The sequence below is a fragment of the Onychostoma macrolepis genome, chromosome 01, assembly GCF_012432095.1.
Source record: "Onychostoma macrolepis isolate SWU-2019 chromosome 01, ASM1243209v1, whole genome shotgun sequence".
NCBI classification, from domain to species: domain Eukaryota; kingdom Metazoa; phylum Chordata; class Actinopteri; order Cypriniformes; family Cyprinidae; genus Onychostoma; species Onychostoma macrolepis.
This window is the reverse complement of record NC_081155.1, coordinates 19,650,456-19,672,308: the sequence shown is the minus strand read 5'-3', so window position 1 is coordinate 19,672,308 and position 21,853 is coordinate 19,650,456. Positions and strand designations below refer to the sequence as shown.

Here is a 21,853-nt window from a genome sequence, read left to right as displayed (position 1 = left end):
GAATTATATTTCTGAACTACTGAATTCTGATATTTGTAAAAATAAAAAATAATAATATTGTGTGTATATATATTTATATGACATGACTTTCCAAAAACTAAATTATATTTCTGATCTATTAAATTCTGACATACATATACATATACACACACACAAAATATACCTTGCCCTGTTGCAGGAAGGTCAAATTATAATATAATATCTTGTTTTGATGTTTCTGCATGCTTGTTCAACCACATGGCATTGTTGGTTGCACCACATGACTTTATAAATCATTTTTTTCTCTAAATAAATGTTATGGCAAACTACTTACCAAACTACAATAATTTTCTGAATGAATATACTTATTAGAGGTCGACCGATTCATCGGTTTTGCCGATGAATCGGCACCGATAGTTGATTGCCACAACTATCGGTTATCGGCAAAAATCCATGCCGATAGTTTTCCGGTTTGCAACCGTTGCCGGAATGGCTGAGAAGGGTCCGCTGGCATTATACAGTACGAGAGCGGCCTCTAGAGGCGGAAATCACTGACAGCACGTGTTGTTTATTTTGACACGTGACACTGCGTGCTGCACAGAGCGGGAAACTCCAGCCGCGCATTTAAATACAGCCGACAGAAAAGCCTGCCGCAGAACAGAACGCCATTCACATATTTTTCTATTAAATTACATTATATTTGTCCCAAATCGTTGTGAATGTATATAATGACTTCACCCTAGGCTATAAATTATGTATTGTGCATTTTTCAGCAAAACGTTTGTCTTTCTGTGGCTCTAATAAAGTCTGTATGCTTCATGTAGAGAGCTGTAATAGATCGCGCGTTCTTTCCACTTGCTCTGTTTTTTTAAACACCGAACTTCAAACTCATTTATGCCACATTGTTCATTCTTGAAGCAAACTTATGTCCGTTTGGTGATTTAAATAAATTGTTTTAGACCGCCACTTGATCTGAACGCAAAGCGTCTGGTGTGTGTGTGCGTGTGATACCTCTGAGTTCTCCTAGACGCAGCGCGACTAACTTTTTTTTTTTTTTATTAGATAATTATCAAGTGTTAAAAAATAGAAGCAAATAAAGTGTGTGAGTACACATACAATATCCATATGTATGTAATTTTAATGCTATGGCCTTGTGTAGATATTTAAACATGGCCATCTTTAAGCATGACTGTTGAAATTAAATGGTAACATTTAACAATAAAAGTCCATTCGTAGCATTAATGAAAACTGTAGAAGTATTGTTCCTTGTTAGAGTGTTTTCATTTCAACATTCACTATTAGCTACCAATAGGCTATATTTTTACATTTTAAAGTTTCTTCTTTTAACATTAGCAAATTATGAAATAACTTTAAAGATCAATATAGTAAATAATATTAATATTTTTATTCATTTACAAAGTATGGTTCAGTACTGTTGCTGCTTTTTTTTTTTTTAAATAGTAAAGCACTAGCTCTCTTTCAGTATCCATTTTGAAAACTATCGGTTGATTAATCGGTATCGGCCAGTGTGGCCCAACCTAGCTATCGGTATCGGTAAAATCCACTATCGGTCGACCTCTAATACTTATAGATGGGGGGTTTTAATGAAATTGACTCATATTCAAATGTTGATAAAAACAGAATGCATGAAGCTAGCGGTGGCAACTGGCAACTCTTTTTTTTTTTAAAAACACTGGCAGGGAAAGAGTTACTATATCAACAAGTGTGGCCTCTACCCACCTGAATAATCCCAGCATTGAACTCGGACCCTACATCCAGGGGGTAGTTCTCCATCATGTAGAAGGCCACCGCACACATCACCAACACATGCTGCTGGTTGTGTAGATTCACACATCTGAGAGACACACACCAACAGTGTTAGGCATAAACACACTCATCTATTTTCAGTGAGGCTATCTGATGCTAATTCTAGCCCTGGTCTTTAATGAGGGATCTCAGATCTCAGTAAGACACCATACATTACAGCTAATGAGGAGCTGATGACCATGCAGTGTGCAGGCGTGTGTTGTGATTGCCAGTGTGAGCCTATTATTGAGTCTCCCAGCATGCCACAGAGACTTTGGCATTAACTTTGACTGCATGGGGCATAACCTCTTAAGAGAGATGCTAACAGTATGAAGTCTTTCATCCAATGCAGGACGCAAGCCGTTAACCTCTCATCCCATATTCTCTTAAATAAAACAGCAAATATTAAGAGTTAGTGGAACACTAATGATTGGTGTGGAGTAGGGGTTAAAGCTCAAGGCTGGTAATAGGAAGACTGTTAATTCAATCCCAGCAAAGACAGAGCGTAAAGCGTGTGTATGTATTCAGGTTGTAGTGTTACTCACTGTGCTATAGCTCTAAGGTTAGAGAGCAGGTATTCACTGACGGTAGGTATAAGCTGGCGTGCCGTATCATCCAGTAGGTCGCACTCCAACACGTACAGAACGCCGTGAAGAGCACCAATCCGACTGGGCAGATGAGTGCTGCGCAAGGTGCTCTCCAACAGACGGCACACAGGCTCTGCGATGGCTTTATCCTGACACAAATACAATAGTCCAAACTGTTAAATAGCTGTAACTGAATTTATTTATCTAGCTGTTGCATCAGTGCATATATATGCTCACCATGCCAAGCACTGCGGCTGCTTTGCAGATAGCTGGCACAAGGTACTGGTTGAGAATCTCGTCTTCTGGTGGATGGACCTTCTGCAGCTCAGTCAGAGTGGAGAACATCATATCAAACTGATTCCTCTCGGTAAAGAGATCAGACACTGCCAGCAGCTTGAAGACACAGAGAGACAAAGAAAGGATATGTGTTAACTGCATAGGAAGAGCAGAGGTAAGTGTATAGAAGAAAATTTGAATGTGTACGATCTTAAAACACAATGTTCTAACTATCAAATGTTTATTTACTCTGCTGGGCAACAAATGTTGAAATATGTCTATTGAATCACTAAACAAATACACAGTATGACTAATAGTCTGATTCATGAACAAATTACTCCTGTGACCCAGTTCTTGTAAAGAATCACAAAACAACTCCGGAGTTATTAGTCTGAATCGGTCTTAATAAAATAAATGCTGTACTTGATGAAACAGCGGTTACTGAATTTACATCTGACTCATTTCAGTTATGTCTGATTTGAAATGAGGCAAGAACTGTTTTGTAAACTTTAGCTTTGTGAAACGCAAGAAATTATTACTGACTGGTTAGTTCATGACAACATTCAGCAAAATATTTCACTTAAAGATTTCTGTAAATTCTAGCTTAATTTAAATGATCATGAATTCAATGTTTAAAACATTAAACAAAGTATGCAAGTTTCACCGCTAGACGTCGCTTTAAAATATGTTGTCAAAATAGCACTTTTTGTGTAAATTTCCTAATTCATTGATTTTAAATGTTCATTTTGTGTACATTTAGTAAAAAGCAGTGAGTGGCACTAAATCTAGATTTCTTTTAACAAGTGTTAATTTTGGTTGGCGCCAATAGCTTCATGGGCAGCACGCAACATATAGCGCTGTTGCACTTTGGGCGTCCCAAGTTCGAGTCCCGGCTCACAGACCTTTCCCGATCATGTTCCCCCCCCTCTCTCTCTCTCCCACTTCGCTTCCTGTCCACTTAATTTTGTATTCCAATAAAAGGCAAAAACGACAAAATAAATCTTAAAAAAAAAAAAAAAATGTTGATTTTGCAGTAAATTGGTAGGTATTTTGCAACAATAGCTGTTCTATCCAGATCATGGCTGTTTCATTGGGGCCAAAAAAAAAAAACACCATTTTACATTTTTTGTGAACAAATGGAAAAATATCAATATATATTGATTATCATGAAAATTTGAAAAATATTGAGATGTACAAATTTAGCTCTATTACCCAGCCTTACTGTACTACAGCTTAAAGGCTGATGAATGGACTCACCGATCTGACCACCTCACTGAGGAGCACAACGGGAGTCTTCCTGCTACTGGGGCTGCCAGGGAGGATCCACTGACTGTAGAGCTCCAGAAGGAACTGAGAGCAGGAATGGATATCAACCCCAGCACGGTGCTTCCTAGACAGGACAAGAAGAAAGACAATGCAGAGTGTGAAGTCTGAAAGGGTTGCTGATTTTAAGGAGCTATTCTGTAGTAACTTTGCAAGTCTGACCTGGAGTTGATTGGCGATAATGGTGGTGAGGAAGGTGCTGGAGCATCTGCTTCATCTTCCTCATCCTCACCCCATTCTTCCTCCCTCAGAGGGGTGATGTTATTTCCCAACCAAACTGAGTGAATTGACACCTACAAAGTGTACAGGATTGATATTGTAAGTAATGATGTGCCTGAAGCCGAATACCATATTTGGAAAGGCAAGGATTATGGCCTTAAAATGAATAACAAAATCCATCCATAGAAAAAATATTTGTCATACACTCCTTGTGTTTGCTGGACAACAGGTAAGCTAAAAAATAGCGCAATATTATACATCAACCTCTAAAATTACTACGCAACAGTGAGTGTGTGAAGTGAATGAGTGTAAACTCTAAATAAAATATGTTTATAAAATCAAGGTTTGTAGAGTAGTCCGTTCACTAACTTGACCCAGTTTGTAGTCCATGTTGCCAATCTCCCTCTCCGTGTTAATCTGCAGCAGGAGTTTCTCATGGCTGATGAGGGTTCCTGAATATTGCAGATACACACACACACACACACAAAGGTCATGAATATGTCAAGATACACACTGCACATATAAAACAAGAGGATCTTTCGGCTGACCACTGACCTGCCGTTGAGGATGATAAGGATGGCACGGGGTCCCAGGCCTGATAGGGGAAGTGTGTGGCAATGTTTTCTCTCTTTGACACCATGGCCTGAATCTCACGCTCAACCATGCCTCTAATCACACTCAGCTTACGACCAAACCTACAAAACACACACTTAAACTTATGATCACATCTAAACCTAGAGTCCCAACAAATGAATGAAATAAATGTATACAAACCTTGTGTCCAGAGCTTTAAGGATTTTGTTGCGGGGTTGCTGTTCAGGGCAGCTGACGGCTGGATTTCCTGCTGTCGGCAGAGTCATGGCACTCAGCACCAGAGAGGTGATGGCCTGAACCGCCAGTACATTTATCTGAGTCCTCTCCATATCCTCGTGTGACACAAACAGACACATCTTATCTATCACTCACAGTATCCAAAACATGGACGAGTGTTTTGGCAGAAGTTAAATGATTTACCTCTTGCTGGGTTTCCTCTTCTTGGTCCATCGTGATTGGCTGAGTGACCAGCACTCCCAACAGAGTGGCCCACGTCTCCTCAAACTGTGTCCGACTGCTCCAGCCTGCAAGACCACATGAATGAATCAAACTGCTTAAAAATCATGTATTATAAAAAGGACTACACGTTTGCCTGACATCAACACAGTGACAGATTGTATAAAGCTATCGAAGTTTGACTAATTTCATTGTCTACTAATTAATTTAAACATTTCACAATCCAAATGGTGCTAAAAATGTTGTTTCTCACTTATGTAAAAATGTATGCAAAAATACACTAAATAGGTATTTTATATAGGACAGATTTTTTTTTAACAATCAGATGGGTTTATGTATTTTTAATGTTTGAAAGATGAAAGGGATGCTCACCAAGACTACATTTCACTGATCAAAAATCCAGTAAGAGTAAGGTCGTGAAATTTTATTACAATTTAAAGAACTGTTTTTTTTTTTTAATTTGAATATATTTTGTAACTTATAATGTAATTTATACCTGTGATGGCAAAGCTGAATTTTCGTGTCACATGATCCTTCAGAAATAAATCTAATATGCTGATTTGGTGCTCAAGAAACATTTCTTATTGTAAATGCTGAAAACAGTTTTGGAAATTTTTTTGGAAACCATGATACTTTTTTTCAGAATTCTTTGACCAACAGAAAGCATTTATTTGAGGAAAAAATGTAACAATGTAAATGTCTTCACTGTCACTTGTGATCAATTTAATGCATCCTTGCTGAATAAAAATATAAATTTTTTAATACTGAAAAAAAAATCTTACTGACCCCAAGCTTTTGAGCGGATGTTTTCAATTGTTAATTGGAAAGAACAGCTTACCTATTTAATGTATTGTAAATACATTTGCATACATTATTTATAATATATATATATAGAGAGAGAGAGAGAGAGAGAGAGAGAGGGAGAGAGAATCTATTTTCTCCATTTTTTTTTTTTTTTGCATGAAGAAACGAGGTGACAGTGATGTAATGAAGAAATCAAAGATTCTGTGAGATAACTCAAAATCGCATTTCAGAACCACTTTTAAAGAGACAGAGGACTCTGAAACTAGTCTCTCGTACCCAGAGTATTAATGCGGTAGAGGAACTCTCTGAAGACATCTTTCTCCTGCAGGAACTCTACAGGGATCTCAGGCAATGCTGTGCCAAATTCTCCACTCGGCCTGGGGGACCAGCCCAGCTTCCAGACCTATTAAATCAAGCACATCAATACTTTCATACACTTCTAAACACACATATACACAATGAATGCATAAACACTCGATCACACTCTCTCACCAGTGGTGGGATTCTGGTGTAGCTGTTCACGATGGGCAGCCTGGCCAGGCTGATGATGACATTCCGTAGGGTAGGTGTAAGGAATGCTGGGAAGTTCTTGTTTCTATGGTGACCCAGAGCCAGCACACTCTGCAGACCTTCAACCAGCTCGGCCATGATCTCACAACACCGCCATTCAAGTTGTTCTAAAAAAAAAAAATTTAAAAAGCGAACAGAGAAATTAACACTTGCTGCTGTGGTCATCATGGATCAGTGTGTAACATGTATGTGTCAGCTTACTATCTGCAGAGTCCAACTCGTCTTCTGACTGCTCTGATGTTTTCCGCTCTGGCCTCAGAAGCTGGTCACCAGGACCAACAGCAACTACATAAAACATCATAATCACAAAATAAGAATAAATTTTCAAATTTATAGCACTTTTACAAGGTTTCAGTAGGCTGTGTTTTATAGAGTTTTTTAACACACACCTGCGTGGATGAGGAGCTGTATACAGTGGATGATGGAGCAGGTGTGTGTAATGTAGGTTTGGGAGGCAAAGTGTGTCCACACCGCCGGCTGCTGGAGAGCCAGACACAGACATGACAGACTCATCTGCATGTCCACACTCAGAGGCAGCTGATCCTGCAGCAAACGCCAAACCACCACCTACAGAGATAGAAAGAGAAATATGAGCTGAGTGCCTTTTATTTATATAGAGCTCCATGATTTCTGCAATGAGGAAAACAGAATCATAGAATCCAGTTATAGAACTTTAATGTATAAGATGGTATATCATCTAATTTGGGTAAGGCTGCACCCTTAAAGGGATAGTTCACCCAAACTACCCCATAATTACTCACCCTCAAGCCATCCTAGGTGTATATGACTTTCTTCTTTCAGACGAATACAATCGGAGTTATATTAAAAATGTCCTGGCTCTTCCCTTTATAATGGCAGGAATGGAGCCCAAAGAAGTGTGTCCATTCATCATAAAAAGTACTCCACATGGCTCTGGGTGGTTAATAAAGGCCTTCTGAGCTTACACAATGCCTACACTAAGCCACTCCCTCGTACAACAGCTAGCCGAAGCTAGAGATCACTGTTTATAAAGTTTTAAATATGGTTATTTTTCAAATGCATCACTTCAGGAGGCCTTTATTAACCCCCTGGGCCGTGTGGACTACTTTATGATGGATGGATACACTTTTTTGGGCTTACAAATGTTCAATCCCCATTCACTGCCATTATAAAGCATGGAAGAGCCAGGATATTGTTTTATTATGTAGCAGCCAGAGCTTCTAACAGCAGCTGCAGAGATGCCATGACTTTACCAATTGCCGAATGGCTCTTTTACTGAGAAGGCAGGACTGTTCCACCAAATTGTATAATGCACTTTCTCCCATTCATAAGTAACAGGAGTGCACTGTCTTTGTATATATAACTACTTCTGTACTTTATTTACTGGCATCGCCCAGAAAGTATTGTGATATCATGTAGGCCTGTATCTGTTTATATTAGCGATCGTCCATTCTGTCTTCTAAGATGTCGGCATTAGCCATTAAACAATCCATATTGGTCAACCACTAGAATATTTCATATAAAAATCATCCTATTTGGAAAGGACGCATCAGTCTTACCTCTATGGCGAGGGTGCTGAAGGTGGTAATGAGTGTCTCTCTGTCTTTGGGAATGTGCAGTGAGGATGGCAGTTTGGACAAAGACATCAGGTACTGACTCAACACGCCACACAGACTCAACACCGTCTGATAAAACCCAGGCTCACCTGCAACCACACACATAAACGCATGCAATGAGAGAGTGTGTTCATTACCACTTTATTATAATTTGCAGAATATGCCACAAAGGATAATTCCTATGTACTTACACCTACGAATGTTTAGACACACCTACTCATTTTTTATTATTACTATTTTCACCATATTGGAATAATAATAATAATAATAAAGTCATCAAAACAATGAGATACCACAAATGTAAGGATAGGGATTTTGCAGTGACCACAGCAATGTTAAACTTTGCCTTGATTATAGTATTGTACACATTTGTATGTTGATCAGCGCCACCTAATGTAGAGGAGCAGATTTGATTGTCATATTGCTAAGCTAATAATGAATTAAAATGAATGTAAAATTATTATATTTTATTCAATTAATATTATTATATTCAATTTGATTAGGTTCATAAAACATCAATGTGAGCATTAAGCAAAATCTATATAAATATATATAAACAAACTGATAAAAAAGCCCTTGAATTAGCAAAACTAATAAATTTTTTGTGCATGAGTAGGCATATTGTTTGGAGTAAATAAGCTCAATTCTGATTGCGACTCACTGTAGACTTGATTAAGCTTCTGCCAATAGTCGGCACACGTTTTGGAGGAGGGTAGGAGGGGCTGATGAGGGGAGGGGAGGAGCTCTACAACACCAGCCAATCGCTCGAAGGCCACCTGTTGAACTGTGTCAAATAAAACCGTCCCATGATCCTTACACACCCTCTGTACGCCAACACTCAGACATGATGCCAGCAGACACAAGTTAAAGTCCTGCAAATACAATAGCACAACTTCAGTGTCTGTTCGTGTTAAATAATGAGAGATATGAGGAGATTCCCCCCTTCCATGTTAAGCGCTTTGAGTACCCAGAAAAGCAGTGTATAAATGTAACAAATTATTATTATAATATGCATGTATTTGGTCTTTACCTTGCAGGTCATGATTGCGTTTAGGTCAGATTGAGGAAGTTTTGTCAGCAGCTCTGTAGTTTCATATAGAGCTCCTTCACCTCTCAAACAACACTGAGATTTCACAAGAGCAACATACCACTCCTGCAATACACACACACACACACAAAATGTTTTTGCCAAGAAGTTTTCAACAATTTTCACCTAGAAAGCATCATTGTAAGTCATACTTTATCGGGATCCACATTTTCAGGGGGAGGGGGCGGGTCCCCATCCAGTGGGTGTGAGGTAACGGGGGCGGCAGGGCCCGTGGTATCTTCAGCAATGGTGGCTCTGAACCTGTCCAGCAGAGAGTAGAACCGCTGATGCCTGACATAAGAAAAAAAAGGATATTTTAAAAATCAGAGTTGGGAGATCTTATCAACAGCGACAAAACAAGTAGACTGATGATGTGCCTTACCTTTGCGCAAGGCCACTGGTCTGCAAGTACTGCTGAATCCTGTCCAGCTCCTCCAGTGGCAGCTGAGCGACACTATTCTACAGCAGGAGGAGAAAACATGACCCTCAATAATCATTTAGTGCAGTTTAGTGCAAAAAAACGACGACAGCTGTGGTTAAACGCGATAAAACGAGCGGACTGGACAGAAACGATCGTCAAAAATGCTCGCGTTTGCAGCACATACTTCTTATCAGAAAAGGTTCAATAAAGTATTGTATTTTGTTGTTATGGGCACATCTGAAGATTTCTTGCATCTCACGAATATGTCGTGTATTTAATAATGTCTGTGTGCACGTGTGTAAAACAACAAACTGACGATTTATAATCATTTGTAATTGCATATACATTGTCGTGATTAATTGTGGTTGGAGGATGGATGGGACATTGTGCGGGGCACGGGGTAGTGACTGAGTAGTTCGGACGTCACATTTTTATGGAAGTCGCAAGGGCTTGTGAAAAAGCACAGCTACTTTATGCAGGCTGTGCACATTTTACTGTGGACTGACTGTTTTGAAACTTATATGGTAGTTACATAGCCCCTAGACCTCAGTTATCATGAAAAAAGCCAGGAAATTTCAGTTTTGACAATATGAGACCTTTAAGAAGTCAATCTTAAGAAATTTTCTTAATAGATATTTTCTAGATATACCAGGCTCCAAACTATTTTAGCAGGTAGAATTTGTTATTTGTGAGTAAAAAAAATTTAGAGTCATGTAAAAGACGTAAATTTATTGGTAATAAAAATAATACACTGAAGAACATTCAGTTATTGAATCTTTTTATATATATATATATATATATATTTACTTTAAAAATATTTTAAACAAATATTTTAAATAAATGTACAATATTTATATACAGTTTTAAATATTTAATTACATTTATTCAAATTGCCTCTCTCCTAGTTTCTGTCTATAACAGCAGCCTTGTTATTACAGCAGAAGTGCCAAAAATGTGTTGGGGGGGAGCTCTAAATGTTGTCTTTGGCAACATGGGACCTCTGAGTCAGAAAGGGTGAGGATAGTTGATTTGTTTTTGACAAAGTGAGACATAATAAATTTTGAAGAAAAATCTTAAGAAATATATTTGTGACCCTGGACCACAAAACCAGTCTTAAGTCGCTGGGGTATATTTGTAGCAATAGGCAAAAATACATTGTATGGGTCAAAATTATAATTTTTTCTTTTATGCCAAAAATCATTAGGATATTAAGTAAAGATCGTGTTCAATGAATATATTTAGTAAATTTCTTACCGTAAATGTATCAAAACTTAATTTTTGATTAGTAATATGCATTGCTAAGAACTTCATTTGGACAACTTTAAAGGCGTTTTTCTCAATATTTAGATTTTTTTTGCACCCCCAGATTCCAGATTTTCAAATAGTTGTATCTCGGCCAAATACATTTATTCAGATTTCAGATGATGTATAAATCTCAGTTTCAAAAAATTGACACTTAATACTGGTTGTCGTCCAGGGTCACATTTAGAAAATGACTGGAAAGCCACTGGCTGCTAAAAAATAATTATTTAGAAGCCAAATATTCCAGAATTGCTTTATATGGATTGGTGGTTAAGTCACCCGTCCTCAAAACTATTACAGTTGTAGAAGATCCCCAGAAAGATCTCTTTAATTTTAACTAGGGGTGTCAACATTAACGCGTTAACGCATGCGATTAATGATTAATAATCAAACAATTTTAACATGTTAATATTTTTTTAACGCAGATTAATCGCTTGATAAGGTTTGACCCCAACTTCCCGTCATCGCAGCGCGGAAGGTTATCCATTGTGTGATGAGTGTACAGCGAACCAGTGTTGCCAGGGTAACGATAGCGGCACAAGTGGTTTAGTTTGAAAATACAGTCGCGGAAAAAATTACAGAGCCGTGGCGGGTTGCGGTCTTTTGGGCTACTTTTATAATGTACCGCGGCCGCCCAAAGTGTATATAGACAAATAAAAATTAAAATAGATCCTTTTACTAATGTGTATTATACTTGGAATGTATCCCTGGCAACTTAAGAACTGAGAGACGGTAACATCACAAACAACATGAGTTTCAGCAGACCATACATGTTAAGGCTTTTACACAGCAGAAATAAACATGACAACAGCCACTATAGATTATATACAAGATAATACACACACGATTACGATAGATATGGTCTGTATGTGATTTTCTTGAGAATGTGCACGTCTGAAATGCTAATTTGTGCAGCGATATAAAAGGCTATAAATAGCATATTTTAACAACAGTAAACGACCAAATTCCACATGTGATCGAAAAATGAAGTTATTACAAACACTCGATGGTGGTTTGAAGTGAGTTCTGAGAAAAAGTGTACTATTAATCTCATAAATTGTCTTATGAAGCATGTTAGCTCTAATACAGCTGCAGAACAGGTCCAATTCTTCTTCATAATGCATTTTGTCATAGTAACGTTACTTCACGTAAGGTCGCAAGAAATGTTTTGATGTATTTATTTAGAAATACTTTTGATAATACTTGGGTAAATGTATACTGGGATTGAAGCGATGTGGTTTGGTAAACGTTTTATCGCCAGTTTAAAGGTCGATTTATGGCTGAATAAAAACAAAAGAATAATGATAAAAGAATAAGAAGGATTATGTCTCATACCTGGCGGAAGTGTGAAAGGTTCTGTTTCCTTAAACTAGTTTGCCATACATTTCTTTTTCAACACTTTTATAGGTAAATCCTAGTATTTTAAATTTGCGATTGGTCATGATTAATCACAGTCCATGACTGTGATTAACGCGATAAAATTTTTTCATCAATTGACAGCACTAATTTTAACTATATTTGAATTTTTCGTAGTAGTAGTAGTAGTAGTAGTAGTAGTATTTTAATTGTGTCTTTTATTTGCAATTATTTTAGTTTTATTCAATTATAGTCTTTTACACCAAATGGCACAGACAGTGAAATAAGCTGGTAGTGAGTGTGAGTGTGTGTGTGAGTGAGTGAGTGAGTGAGTGAGTGTGTGTGTGTGTGTGTGTGTGTGTGTGTGTGTGTGTGTGTGTTTTACCTGCAGGGTCTCGGCAAGCAGCATCTCCACACGTCTGCAGGCGAGTGTGTCCACCATGCGAGCCAGCACACGGAACGGAGTGTTGAGAAGCTTGTCGACGTATAGCATGAGCAGAGCCCCAGACTGACTTAGATGAATGCCTTCCAGACACTGCAGGGTCTTCTTCAGCATTACCGGCTGGAGATTTACACAATTAATATGTAAGTAACAGAAAAGATCATCACAGCATGAACTCAAAGAAGATGCAGTGCATATGTATACACATACAGTAGAAAGGTTGTCACAGCGTGATTGTATAGCCTGTATGAAGAGTCCGCTGGCTGCAGAATTTCGGTGCACAGCACTGATGAGATCCTGCACTGGAGGCTCATGGGAAAGACTGATCAGATCGCTCACATGATTCACTGTCAGCCAAGTCAGATGCTCAGAGTCATGCAGGTTTTGACACTGAGAGGGGAGGAGAAAAAACGGTAACACTTTAGAATAGGAAACACTTATTAACTATTAACTACGACTTTTCCCTCAATAAATTCCTAATTTGCTGCTTATTAATAGTTAGTAAGGTAGTTGTTAAGTTTAGGTATTGGGTAGGATTAGGGATGTAGAATAAGGTCATGTAGAATAAGGCATTAATATGTGCTTAATTACTACTAATAAATGGCTAATATTCTATTAATATGCATGCTAATTAGCAACTAGTTAACAAGTTAAGAGACCCTAAAATAAAGTGTTACCGAAAAAACAAACATGCCTAATATGTTTAAAAAGGCCTAATATGTTTTATTAGAAATATGATGAATGGTAATCTTGGCAAACAGAGATCAGTTATCAACCGACTTAGAGATTTTTTTTTAATTATCAGAATCAGATATATATATTGGCCGGTACATTCACATTAAATAGTTAGTTCACCCAAAAATGACAATTCTGTCATTAATTACTCACCCTCATGTCGTTCCAAACCCGTAAGGCCTTCATTCATCTTCATAACACAAATTAAGATATTTTTTATGAAATCCGAGAACTTTCTGAGCCTCCCATAGACAGCAAGGGTCCTAACATGATCAAGGCTCAGAAACGTAACAAAGACATCGTTAAAATAATCCATGTGACATCAGGGGTTCAACTGTAATTTTACGAAGCTACGAGAATACTTTTTGTGCGCAAAGAAAAAAATATAATGACTATTTACGCGGAGGACACGAATTGTTGAATAGTCATTATTTTTGTTTTCTTTGCGCACAAAAAGTATTCTCGTAGCTTTGTAAAAGCCCCCCTGACCTACCGTTTGATTTTTTATCCCATACTACAGAAGTCAATAGGGACCAGCAACTGTTTCACCCACATTCTTTAAAATATCTTCCTTCTGTTTAGCAGAAGAAAAACTCACACAGATTTGGAACAATTTGAGGGTTAGTAACTGATGACTGAATTTGTGTTTTTGGGTGAACTAAGTAAAAGTATTAATTTCCTAAAAAAAAAATGTAAAAAAATCTTAAGTAATGTGGAAGTTAGGGGAGATAAAATAAAACTCAAGCTCATGACACAGCTTTGAAAAGGGCACACATTGCTTAAGAAATCTCACCACGTAGTCACAGAAGAGGATAAGTGCTCCTCGTCGGACGATCTCTCTGTTACACATAGCCAGCTTCCCCTCAGGCCTCTCCTCCTCTCCAGATGAGTGCGGGCTCAGCAGCTTAGTGCTGGACAGACTGTGCCTCCTGATGGAACGATAAAGGAAAAACAATTTGCTTAAAGGAAAAGTAACATATTTCAATAAACAACAACAGATCTACAACCACAGGCTTTTATCTCTTACAAAGAGCAATTTCAAGCTTCACTTAACCAACATATAACTGTATTAACTCATAAATTGCTGTATGTAAGGGCAAAAACAAATTGGCCTTTGTTTTTGCCCTTAGAAGCAGCAATTTATTCTAAAAATTACCAAAAATTTTGCTTAGCCTGGTTGTAACAGTTGGATGAGGATTCATTAGGCTGCTAGCTCATAGTCTGACCTGGGTGTCTGATGCACCTCAGACCACCAGGTGTAGTTGGTGTAGTTAATGATGAGAAGGACCTGACACCAGAGCAGGACCAGAGATGGGTGTGTAGTGATAAGCTGGAGCACCAGGCTGTTCAAACCCTCCAAGGTATAAAAACTACCCCCTTCGCCTCCCTCTGCCTTCAGCAGCCTGCTGCCCGCTGCCGTGATACGCCGGAACATTCCTGGAAAGGTTAAGGGAAACGGGAATTTATGGAGAACATTGAGTCTGCTGAACTTGTGAACCCTGACATGTGACTGTATATGAGTTGAGACATGTGAGATGTGGGCTCTGCCTACCTGATTTGAAGATGTGGATCAAACACATGAGCAGCGTGCCCAGCTGCTGACAGTAGAATGTGTGCTGTTGTTCACTCATGTCAACTTTCACTTGCTTAGTGGCGATATCATCCAGCAACACCCCCACTAACTGCAATAAGAACCTGACAAACAAAAACAGATTAATAACTGTATTTATTAAGAACTGTGGCAATGTCTCCGAGATGCTTCAAGAGACCTACTTGCAAAGCTACCTGAAAAGCTATGTGCAAGTGCACAAAAGCTGCTATAAGCGCAAAGGATGGTCACTCCAAATGTTGATTTGAATTAGTTAATAGAAGTTAATTGATAAAGAAAATCCATTTATGACATTATTTTTGACAGCATCCTCATTTTACAGCATTTTTACACAAGTGTCTAAAACCTTTAACAGTAATGTAGCTTTGCAGATAGGTTTCTTGAAGCATCTTGGAGACGTTGCCACAGTTCTTCTGGATTTGGTCGGTCTCAGTTTCTTCATGTCATTCCAGACAGACTGGATGATGATCAGATCAGATCTCTGTGTGGAGCACTGGCTGTTTTCAGATTATTACAATTAATGGCAAAATTAATGTTTGGAAATGTAAACTGATATTTCCTACTGACACACTACAGTAAAAGATAGAAATAACTGACTTAAAACCATTTTTTAGCTGGTGAAAATACTAGTGCTCTAATAATTTTGGCCACCGCTGTAATTTATTTTATTACTTGAAAATGTAGCATTCATTTTTCCACACACTGACTGACTTTATTTCCAATGACCAGCAATTACCTAGCAAAAGTTTCCTCCGGAGGGACGCGTTGCAGCTCCCCATTGGCGTCTTCCATGGTGGTGGGCGGAGCTTCAGGAGGGGACGGGTTATCGTCACACAGTTGACGGATGGCGGGACAGGAGAGGAGGTAAGGCGACAAAGAAAGCTCCTGAATACGAGACAGAATGATGTCCTCTGTGGATTGTGAGATGAGGACACGTAGAATGGCAAGAATCCCAGACACCCACAACTGCACCGTACCCACTGATGCCTACAGAAGAAAACAGGAAAACAATGAGCCAACTAATAGTATGAAGGTAAGCTTGCATTCAGTTAGACCCATTGCCACAGGAGTATAAAATCAAGCACCTAGCCTTGCAGTCTGCATTTATAAACATTTGTGAAAAAATGGGTTGTTCTGAAGAGCTCAGTGAACTCAAGTGTGGTAATGTGAAAGGATGACACCTTTGCATTAAATTAGTTTTCTAGATACCGCTAGATACTCCACGTCAACTGTAAGTAGCCTCTCTTCATCCTAATCACCTAATAATAATATCTACTGCATGTGGAAAGTAATCTATGCAATGTGTGACCGGAGGTTCTCACTAGTGTAGAAGGCGTGATGAACATGCTCTTCAGTAGCATGTCCACAGGCCGCAGAGAGGAGGGAGCCACCGTCTCAAACAGTGTGTTTAACACGCCCAATGCCTCGTGGGAGTCCAGGTGCATCTGTCAAGCACACAGACACAAATCTGTAAAACACACTTATTTAAAAAATTTAAAAAAAAAGTTTATTAGATTTTATTCAGAATTTGAGATGAAACTCTTAAAAGAAGAGTCAGGAAGTCGATTAGACCGAGCCGCACATGCTGTTTGCCGATCATTGGCAGTATGATGTCAGCAATCTGCCGTGAAAGCCTCTTCCATTTATCTTCATTCTCTTTATGGCACTGCTGTAGGACTAGAATAAACATCTCCAGCACCTACACACACAAACATCCATTATTTTACATGAATGCAATAAAAGTACAATGTTTTTCCAAACTAACAGAGACCAGCACAAAGTGTTACCTGATGGTGTTGTATGAGGCGTAGCAGCATGGACACCACCACCTCCTTCTGCGTGTCCAGCTCCTTCCCTGCATCTGCTTTATTAGAGCCACGCAGCACAAAGAGGTCATGTACTATAGGCTGCAGTGCAGGGATTGCTGGGAAATAAAGAGAAGAATAAGAATGAACAATTCACTTTTTTAAATGATTAGATTAATGATTAATCTATATGTAATATTATGTGACATTTTAAAGCCAAAAAAATTTGTTTTTGTTTGTTTTGTTTATTCAGTATTAGTAAAGTAGAACATTTGGAGTGGTGGGTTTTTTTTTTTTGAAGTTTTTTTAAGTTAAAGTTTTTAAGTCATTAATTATTCTGCTCAAGGGATGTGAATATATTTTCGTATTGTGATTCTACACACCGTGTGTTACTGCCTTCCTGTCGCTGGCCATGATGCCATCGCACAGCTGAATGATCTTTGGGATGCTGATGATCTGTTTGGAGTGGTAGCGCTCATAGGACAGCAGAACCAGGAAAAAGAAAATGTTGGGCACAATCCCTTCAGAGTCCCTACACGGAAAAAATAAATCAGTTAACTGCAAAATAAAAATATTATCATTATCTATATATCTGAGCATGTGCATTTGAGTGTACACTACAGTTCAAAAGTTTAGGGTCAGTAAGATTTTTTTTTCCAATAACACTTTTATTAAGCAAGGGTGAAATAATCAAAAGTTACAGTACAAATACATATTATATTATATTATATTATATATGATGAGTTCAGATGCAAAAGCCTCTGTTGGTTTTCTTTAAAATTAGCATTTCTTTCTGGCTACTATGCATAGGTTTCTATGTAAGTACTGGTACTTCTGAATGGGTTGAGGCTGAGATTTAGCGCATTTGAAGTGAAAGTACTTGATGAACATATACTATGTGTGGAGAGCTTACACTCAGTATTGTTATCAAATTTTTGACCAAGATGGTTTTTAGAGGCTTTTGCACTGGAACCAGGGGTGTCATGTGACACACAGCAGCCACAATATCACTTGTTTTTTTTTTTTCCTGTTTATTAAAAACATTCCCAAACGCATTAACTATATCATGAAATATCTCAATTCTCACATTTATAGATTGTGATGGTCAAAGTAGCCTAATAATTAGTCTATTAACTATGTACAAAAACCTGTCTGTTTACTTAAGTAACAGATATGGGTGTCATGCCATAACATATTTTTAATACGACTGACTTTATATTTAATGTGAATATTAAAAACATTGTAAGTTAGGCTGCTTATCATAACACTTTCATTGTACAGAACGAAAGCAAAGAACGTTTACATTATCAAAGAACATTTTCACTGACAGTCTAGAGTTCAAGCACTCTCAAAAACTCTTGTTTCTAATGAGAGAATTCGCTAGAAAGAGGTATTTAGTCAGCGAGTCAGCGAAGAAAACACAGGCATTTCAGCGATGACTCATCTGAACACCTCTGATTGGTCATTGCATTCATAAGCTCAACAGAATCGTGTGTGATTGGTTATAATGTGCAGTGCTGTAAAAACGCTTCTGTCTCTGGCTCCGCGCCAGCCAGCAAACGAAGATTTGAATTTAGCAGCTGAACGATTTAATCACGCTGGTGTTATTATTCGGCTATTTTTTTAATCTTTCGGAAGCTGCATTCAAAATCCACTTGGCTCATAAATCTGAGGGGGCACGTGCCCCCTCACTTTGAATGGGCATGACGCCTCTGATTGGAACTCTTCATGTATATATATATACATATTAGTGCTGTCAAATGATTAATCGTGATTAACCGCATCCAAAATAAAAGTTTTTGTTTACATAATATGTGTGTGTGCGGTGTGTGTGTGTGTGTATATATATATATATATATATATATATGTGTATATATGCTTGGCAATGGTTAAAATGTGTAATTGCGATTAATCGTGTGCTTTTCTGCAATTAATCGCATTATGCAAAAAATTCAATAATGAATTCAAAAGTAGTGTATTGTGCACTTTTTTATTTAAAAGTACTGCTATATGAACAAAACTGCAATAAAGAAAACACTTTAAATAAATAAGGTGCTTTTTTTACAGCAGTATTCCTTTTACATAGTAGCAGTTAAAATATTTATTGTAAATCTCAACTTATAACATTAATGTAATCAAACTAAATATAAAACCAAAGCCATTTGCCATTAACGTTTTTATAGAAAATTTTATAGTTTGTTACAGAAAAACAAGTTATGCTCAGACAGAGTCCAGAGCCTCCATCATGACATTATAACAGGCACCTTTCGAGTAGAGACCTGCACGATCGCAGGACCCGCACGATCGCAGGACCCAACGCAACAGAGTGCAGCGTGGGACAACATTAATGGGTGAGTGCGGGCGTGTAGAGACTCGTGTGTGCGAAGTGCGGGATGCTGGAGAATAAGGGTGTACTCACACTAGGCAATCTTAACCATGCCCAAGCGCGTTTCACCTCCAAAGCCCGGTTCATTTGACTAGTGTGATCTCTCCGTGCCGTGCTCGGTTGGAAGAGGTGGGCCTTGTACTCACTTGTACTCGGACGCGGTACGCATTTAGTGTAAGCGCTAACCGCACCGGAGCACGAAACTTCTGATACCTGCAGCATGATTGCGTTAACATTTCTGAGTGGCAAAAGTGATAGATCTGTAAAGCAATATTGTGAGAGGGCCGTGTTATCCCGCGTTCCACACTACTCAAGATAATAAACCACAAAGTTAACAAAACTAAGCACTCCACTGTACTGAGCGAGAGCACTTCTCTGCTGTCTTCACGTGCTACCGGAATCTTCCTATTTCCCACTTATGAAGTCGTGAGCGTTCCTGCAGTCTAATAAAAAAACTGCGTTAACGCGCGAAAAAATAATTGTCGTTATGATCATGCCATTTTGGCTATACAGTTGTGCTTAGTGTCGCGTAGAACTACCGGTTTTCTTCCAATAAGTTAATATACAGCCTATTATGATAATGCTGTAAATAAGAATCTTAAAAGAAAGAAGCTTTAAATAAATATTTTAATGTGGGTGAATAAATCCAACTTCCCCTATAGATTAAAGTTTCGCTTTCTAATCCGTCACCGACAGAGGAGCAAATTGGCGGCAGGGATTTAAATCTTTAACAAGACTCAAATTGACACAGGCAGAGTGGAAGACTTCATTTTTTTTCGATCAGTAGGGTACAACAAGTGATTTCAAAACGTTTCAGTCGGTTTATTTATATTGTGTATATGTTATTTATCTCGTATAAGATGCATTTGGTTGAGTTACACTACAGTAAAGCGCTTCACTGTAGTACTATACGGTGATTATCTCTTCAGCGTGCGGTGCAAGCAGAACAACAATGCAGAATATTAATAACTATGACTGTCATATACATAGCATTATAATGAGAACAGTATTATAATAAAACACTGTGATTTTTTAGTGTTTAGTTGTGTTTCTGCATGTTATTGCGTGAAGAAGAACGCGTCCACAAAAGGAGTTCATTCAGAGCCGTGCAGACGCGTTCATGTGCATTCGGGGCATTTTGTGCAGATAGCCTATAAGTTGTAATATTAACGTTATGTTATATAAATAACAAAGCGTATTCTATGCGAGATAAATTAGTTAAATCCCACTGATTAAAAACCTGCTATCATATGCTTCATTCTACTGGTCATCTTCAACGCGCGCAGCTCAAAGCAGAAATACATAACGTTATAACTACAATCATATACATAATGTTATATTGAGAGCACTATTGTAAAAAAAAAAATGTTGTGAATTTTTAAGGGTTTCGCTGACATTTATTGTTAACTATCTTTTAATCAAAACATAAAACATTATTTACCCCGTTTGTATCTGCGAGGTGTCCGTTACACATTTTCCCTGTGTATTTATGACTGTCAAATGACTGACTTGACTCTTGGTAATGTATTTTGCCCCGCCCCCAAATATATGATTTGACTATCAGCATGATTCGAAAATTCCGATTCGACTATGAAAATCCTTAGTCGGGGACACCCCTAGTCGGCATTAAATTAATGCATTAACACAATAACAACAGGTTAACTTGCCCAGTCCTAATATATATATGTTTTTTTTGTTTTGTTTTTTACGTATCACGGTTTTTCACAAAATTTTTATGCAGAACAACTGTTTTCTACATTGATAATAAAAAAAAGCAATATCCAGCATCATGGAGAGCAGTTCTGTAATAATATTTCACAATATATAGAGACTTATTTCATAAATATTTAAAAAATCTCACTTTAAAAAGTCCCCAAACTTTTTAATGGTAGTGTATGTTGTTGTGGACTATGTCAGATTGTCTTACCTGAACTGCCCCACTTCAATATACTCAAACTGCTTCAGCACGAAACCAATGAATACCTGAAACAAACAGGGTACTAAAATATAACAACAGTGTATGTCTAACGCAGAAATAAAATAATAGCAAGATTTGTTTTGATTCTCAATTAGTTGAGTAAAGTAGCATTTTGACTCAGTCAGAGTTTGATCCACAGCTCTAAAAGGCTCACCTGGTCTGAATCAAGCAAGCAGTAGTTGACCCGGAGCTGCACAAGTTGGGCGAGAAGGTCCAGCACCTGTCTTTGCAGGGCCACTGAGGTGCTGGTGGTGTACTGCTTCAGAGCCTTTATCACCAGCGGCTCAAACAAACGGATGTGATTATGAATGGCATTCTGAAACACACACAAGTAGTCTACTATTAGACACTTTAACTGTAGTAAGTTGTCAAGATGTCATTGTTATGTTTTTTAATTATAGCCATGAATTATGAGGCAGCCTACCTTGTCTCCTCGATGGCGAGTGACATTGGTGATACTCGACCTTAACTGGTTGGAGACTTTTTGCATGACATCAAACCACCTACAGGATCACAGAGTTGA

General features: G+C 38.1%; 1 protein-coding gene across 3 annotated transcripts in view; it reads right to left on the bottom strand.

Moving 5' to 3' along the window:
• The window catches only part of htt (huntingtin), a 51,641-nt gene that overhangs the window by 9,503 nt on the left and 20,285 nt on the right, over positions 1-21,853 (bottom strand). For all 3 annotated transcript variants that reach the window (XM_058770502.1, XM_058770510.1, XM_058770519.1), the window contains 31 exons: positions 21,755-21,833; positions 21,485-21,646; positions 21,280-21,335; positions 17,350-17,498; positions 16,949-17,085; positions 16,744-16,860; positions 16,484-16,606; positions 15,898-16,148; positions 15,105-15,247; positions 14,779-14,989; positions 14,346-14,481; positions 13,028-13,207; positions 12,761-12,937; positions 9,679-9,755; positions 9,449-9,587; positions 9,240-9,362; positions 8,871-9,081; positions 8,153-8,298; positions 7,004-7,181; positions 6,816-6,899; positions 6,537-6,721; positions 6,321-6,447; positions 5,205-5,308; positions 4,965-5,116; positions 4,746-4,885; positions 4,560-4,642; positions 4,134-4,264; positions 3,906-4,038; positions 2,610-2,765; positions 2,331-2,521; positions 1,720-1,834 (listed from right to left, as the gene is read on the bottom strand). In XM_058770502.1, the coding sequence (XP_058626485.1) occupies positions 1,720-1,834; positions 2,331-2,521; positions 2,610-2,765; positions 3,906-4,038; positions 4,134-4,264; positions 4,560-4,642; positions 4,746-4,885; positions 4,965-5,116; positions 5,205-5,308; positions 6,321-6,447; positions 6,537-6,721; positions 6,816-6,899; positions 7,004-7,181; positions 8,153-8,298; positions 8,871-9,081; positions 9,240-9,362; positions 9,449-9,587; positions 9,679-9,755; positions 12,761-12,937; positions 13,028-13,207; positions 14,346-14,481; positions 14,779-14,989; positions 15,105-15,247; positions 15,898-16,148; positions 16,484-16,606; positions 16,744-16,860; positions 16,949-17,085; positions 17,350-17,498; positions 21,280-21,335; positions 21,485-21,646; positions 21,755-21,833 (4,396 nt within the window). The remainder of the gene's footprint in view (positions 1-1,719; positions 1,835-2,330; positions 2,522-2,609; positions 2,766-3,905; positions 4,039-4,133; positions 4,265-4,559; positions 4,643-4,745; positions 4,886-4,964; positions 5,117-5,204; positions 5,309-6,320; positions 6,448-6,536; positions 6,722-6,815; positions 6,900-7,003; positions 7,182-8,152; positions 8,299-8,870; positions 9,082-9,239; positions 9,363-9,448; positions 9,588-9,678; positions 9,756-12,760; positions 12,938-13,027; positions 13,208-14,345; positions 14,482-14,778; positions 14,990-15,104; positions 15,248-15,897; positions 16,149-16,483; positions 16,607-16,743; positions 16,861-16,948; positions 17,086-17,349; positions 17,499-21,279; positions 21,336-21,484; positions 21,647-21,754; positions 21,834-21,853) is intronic.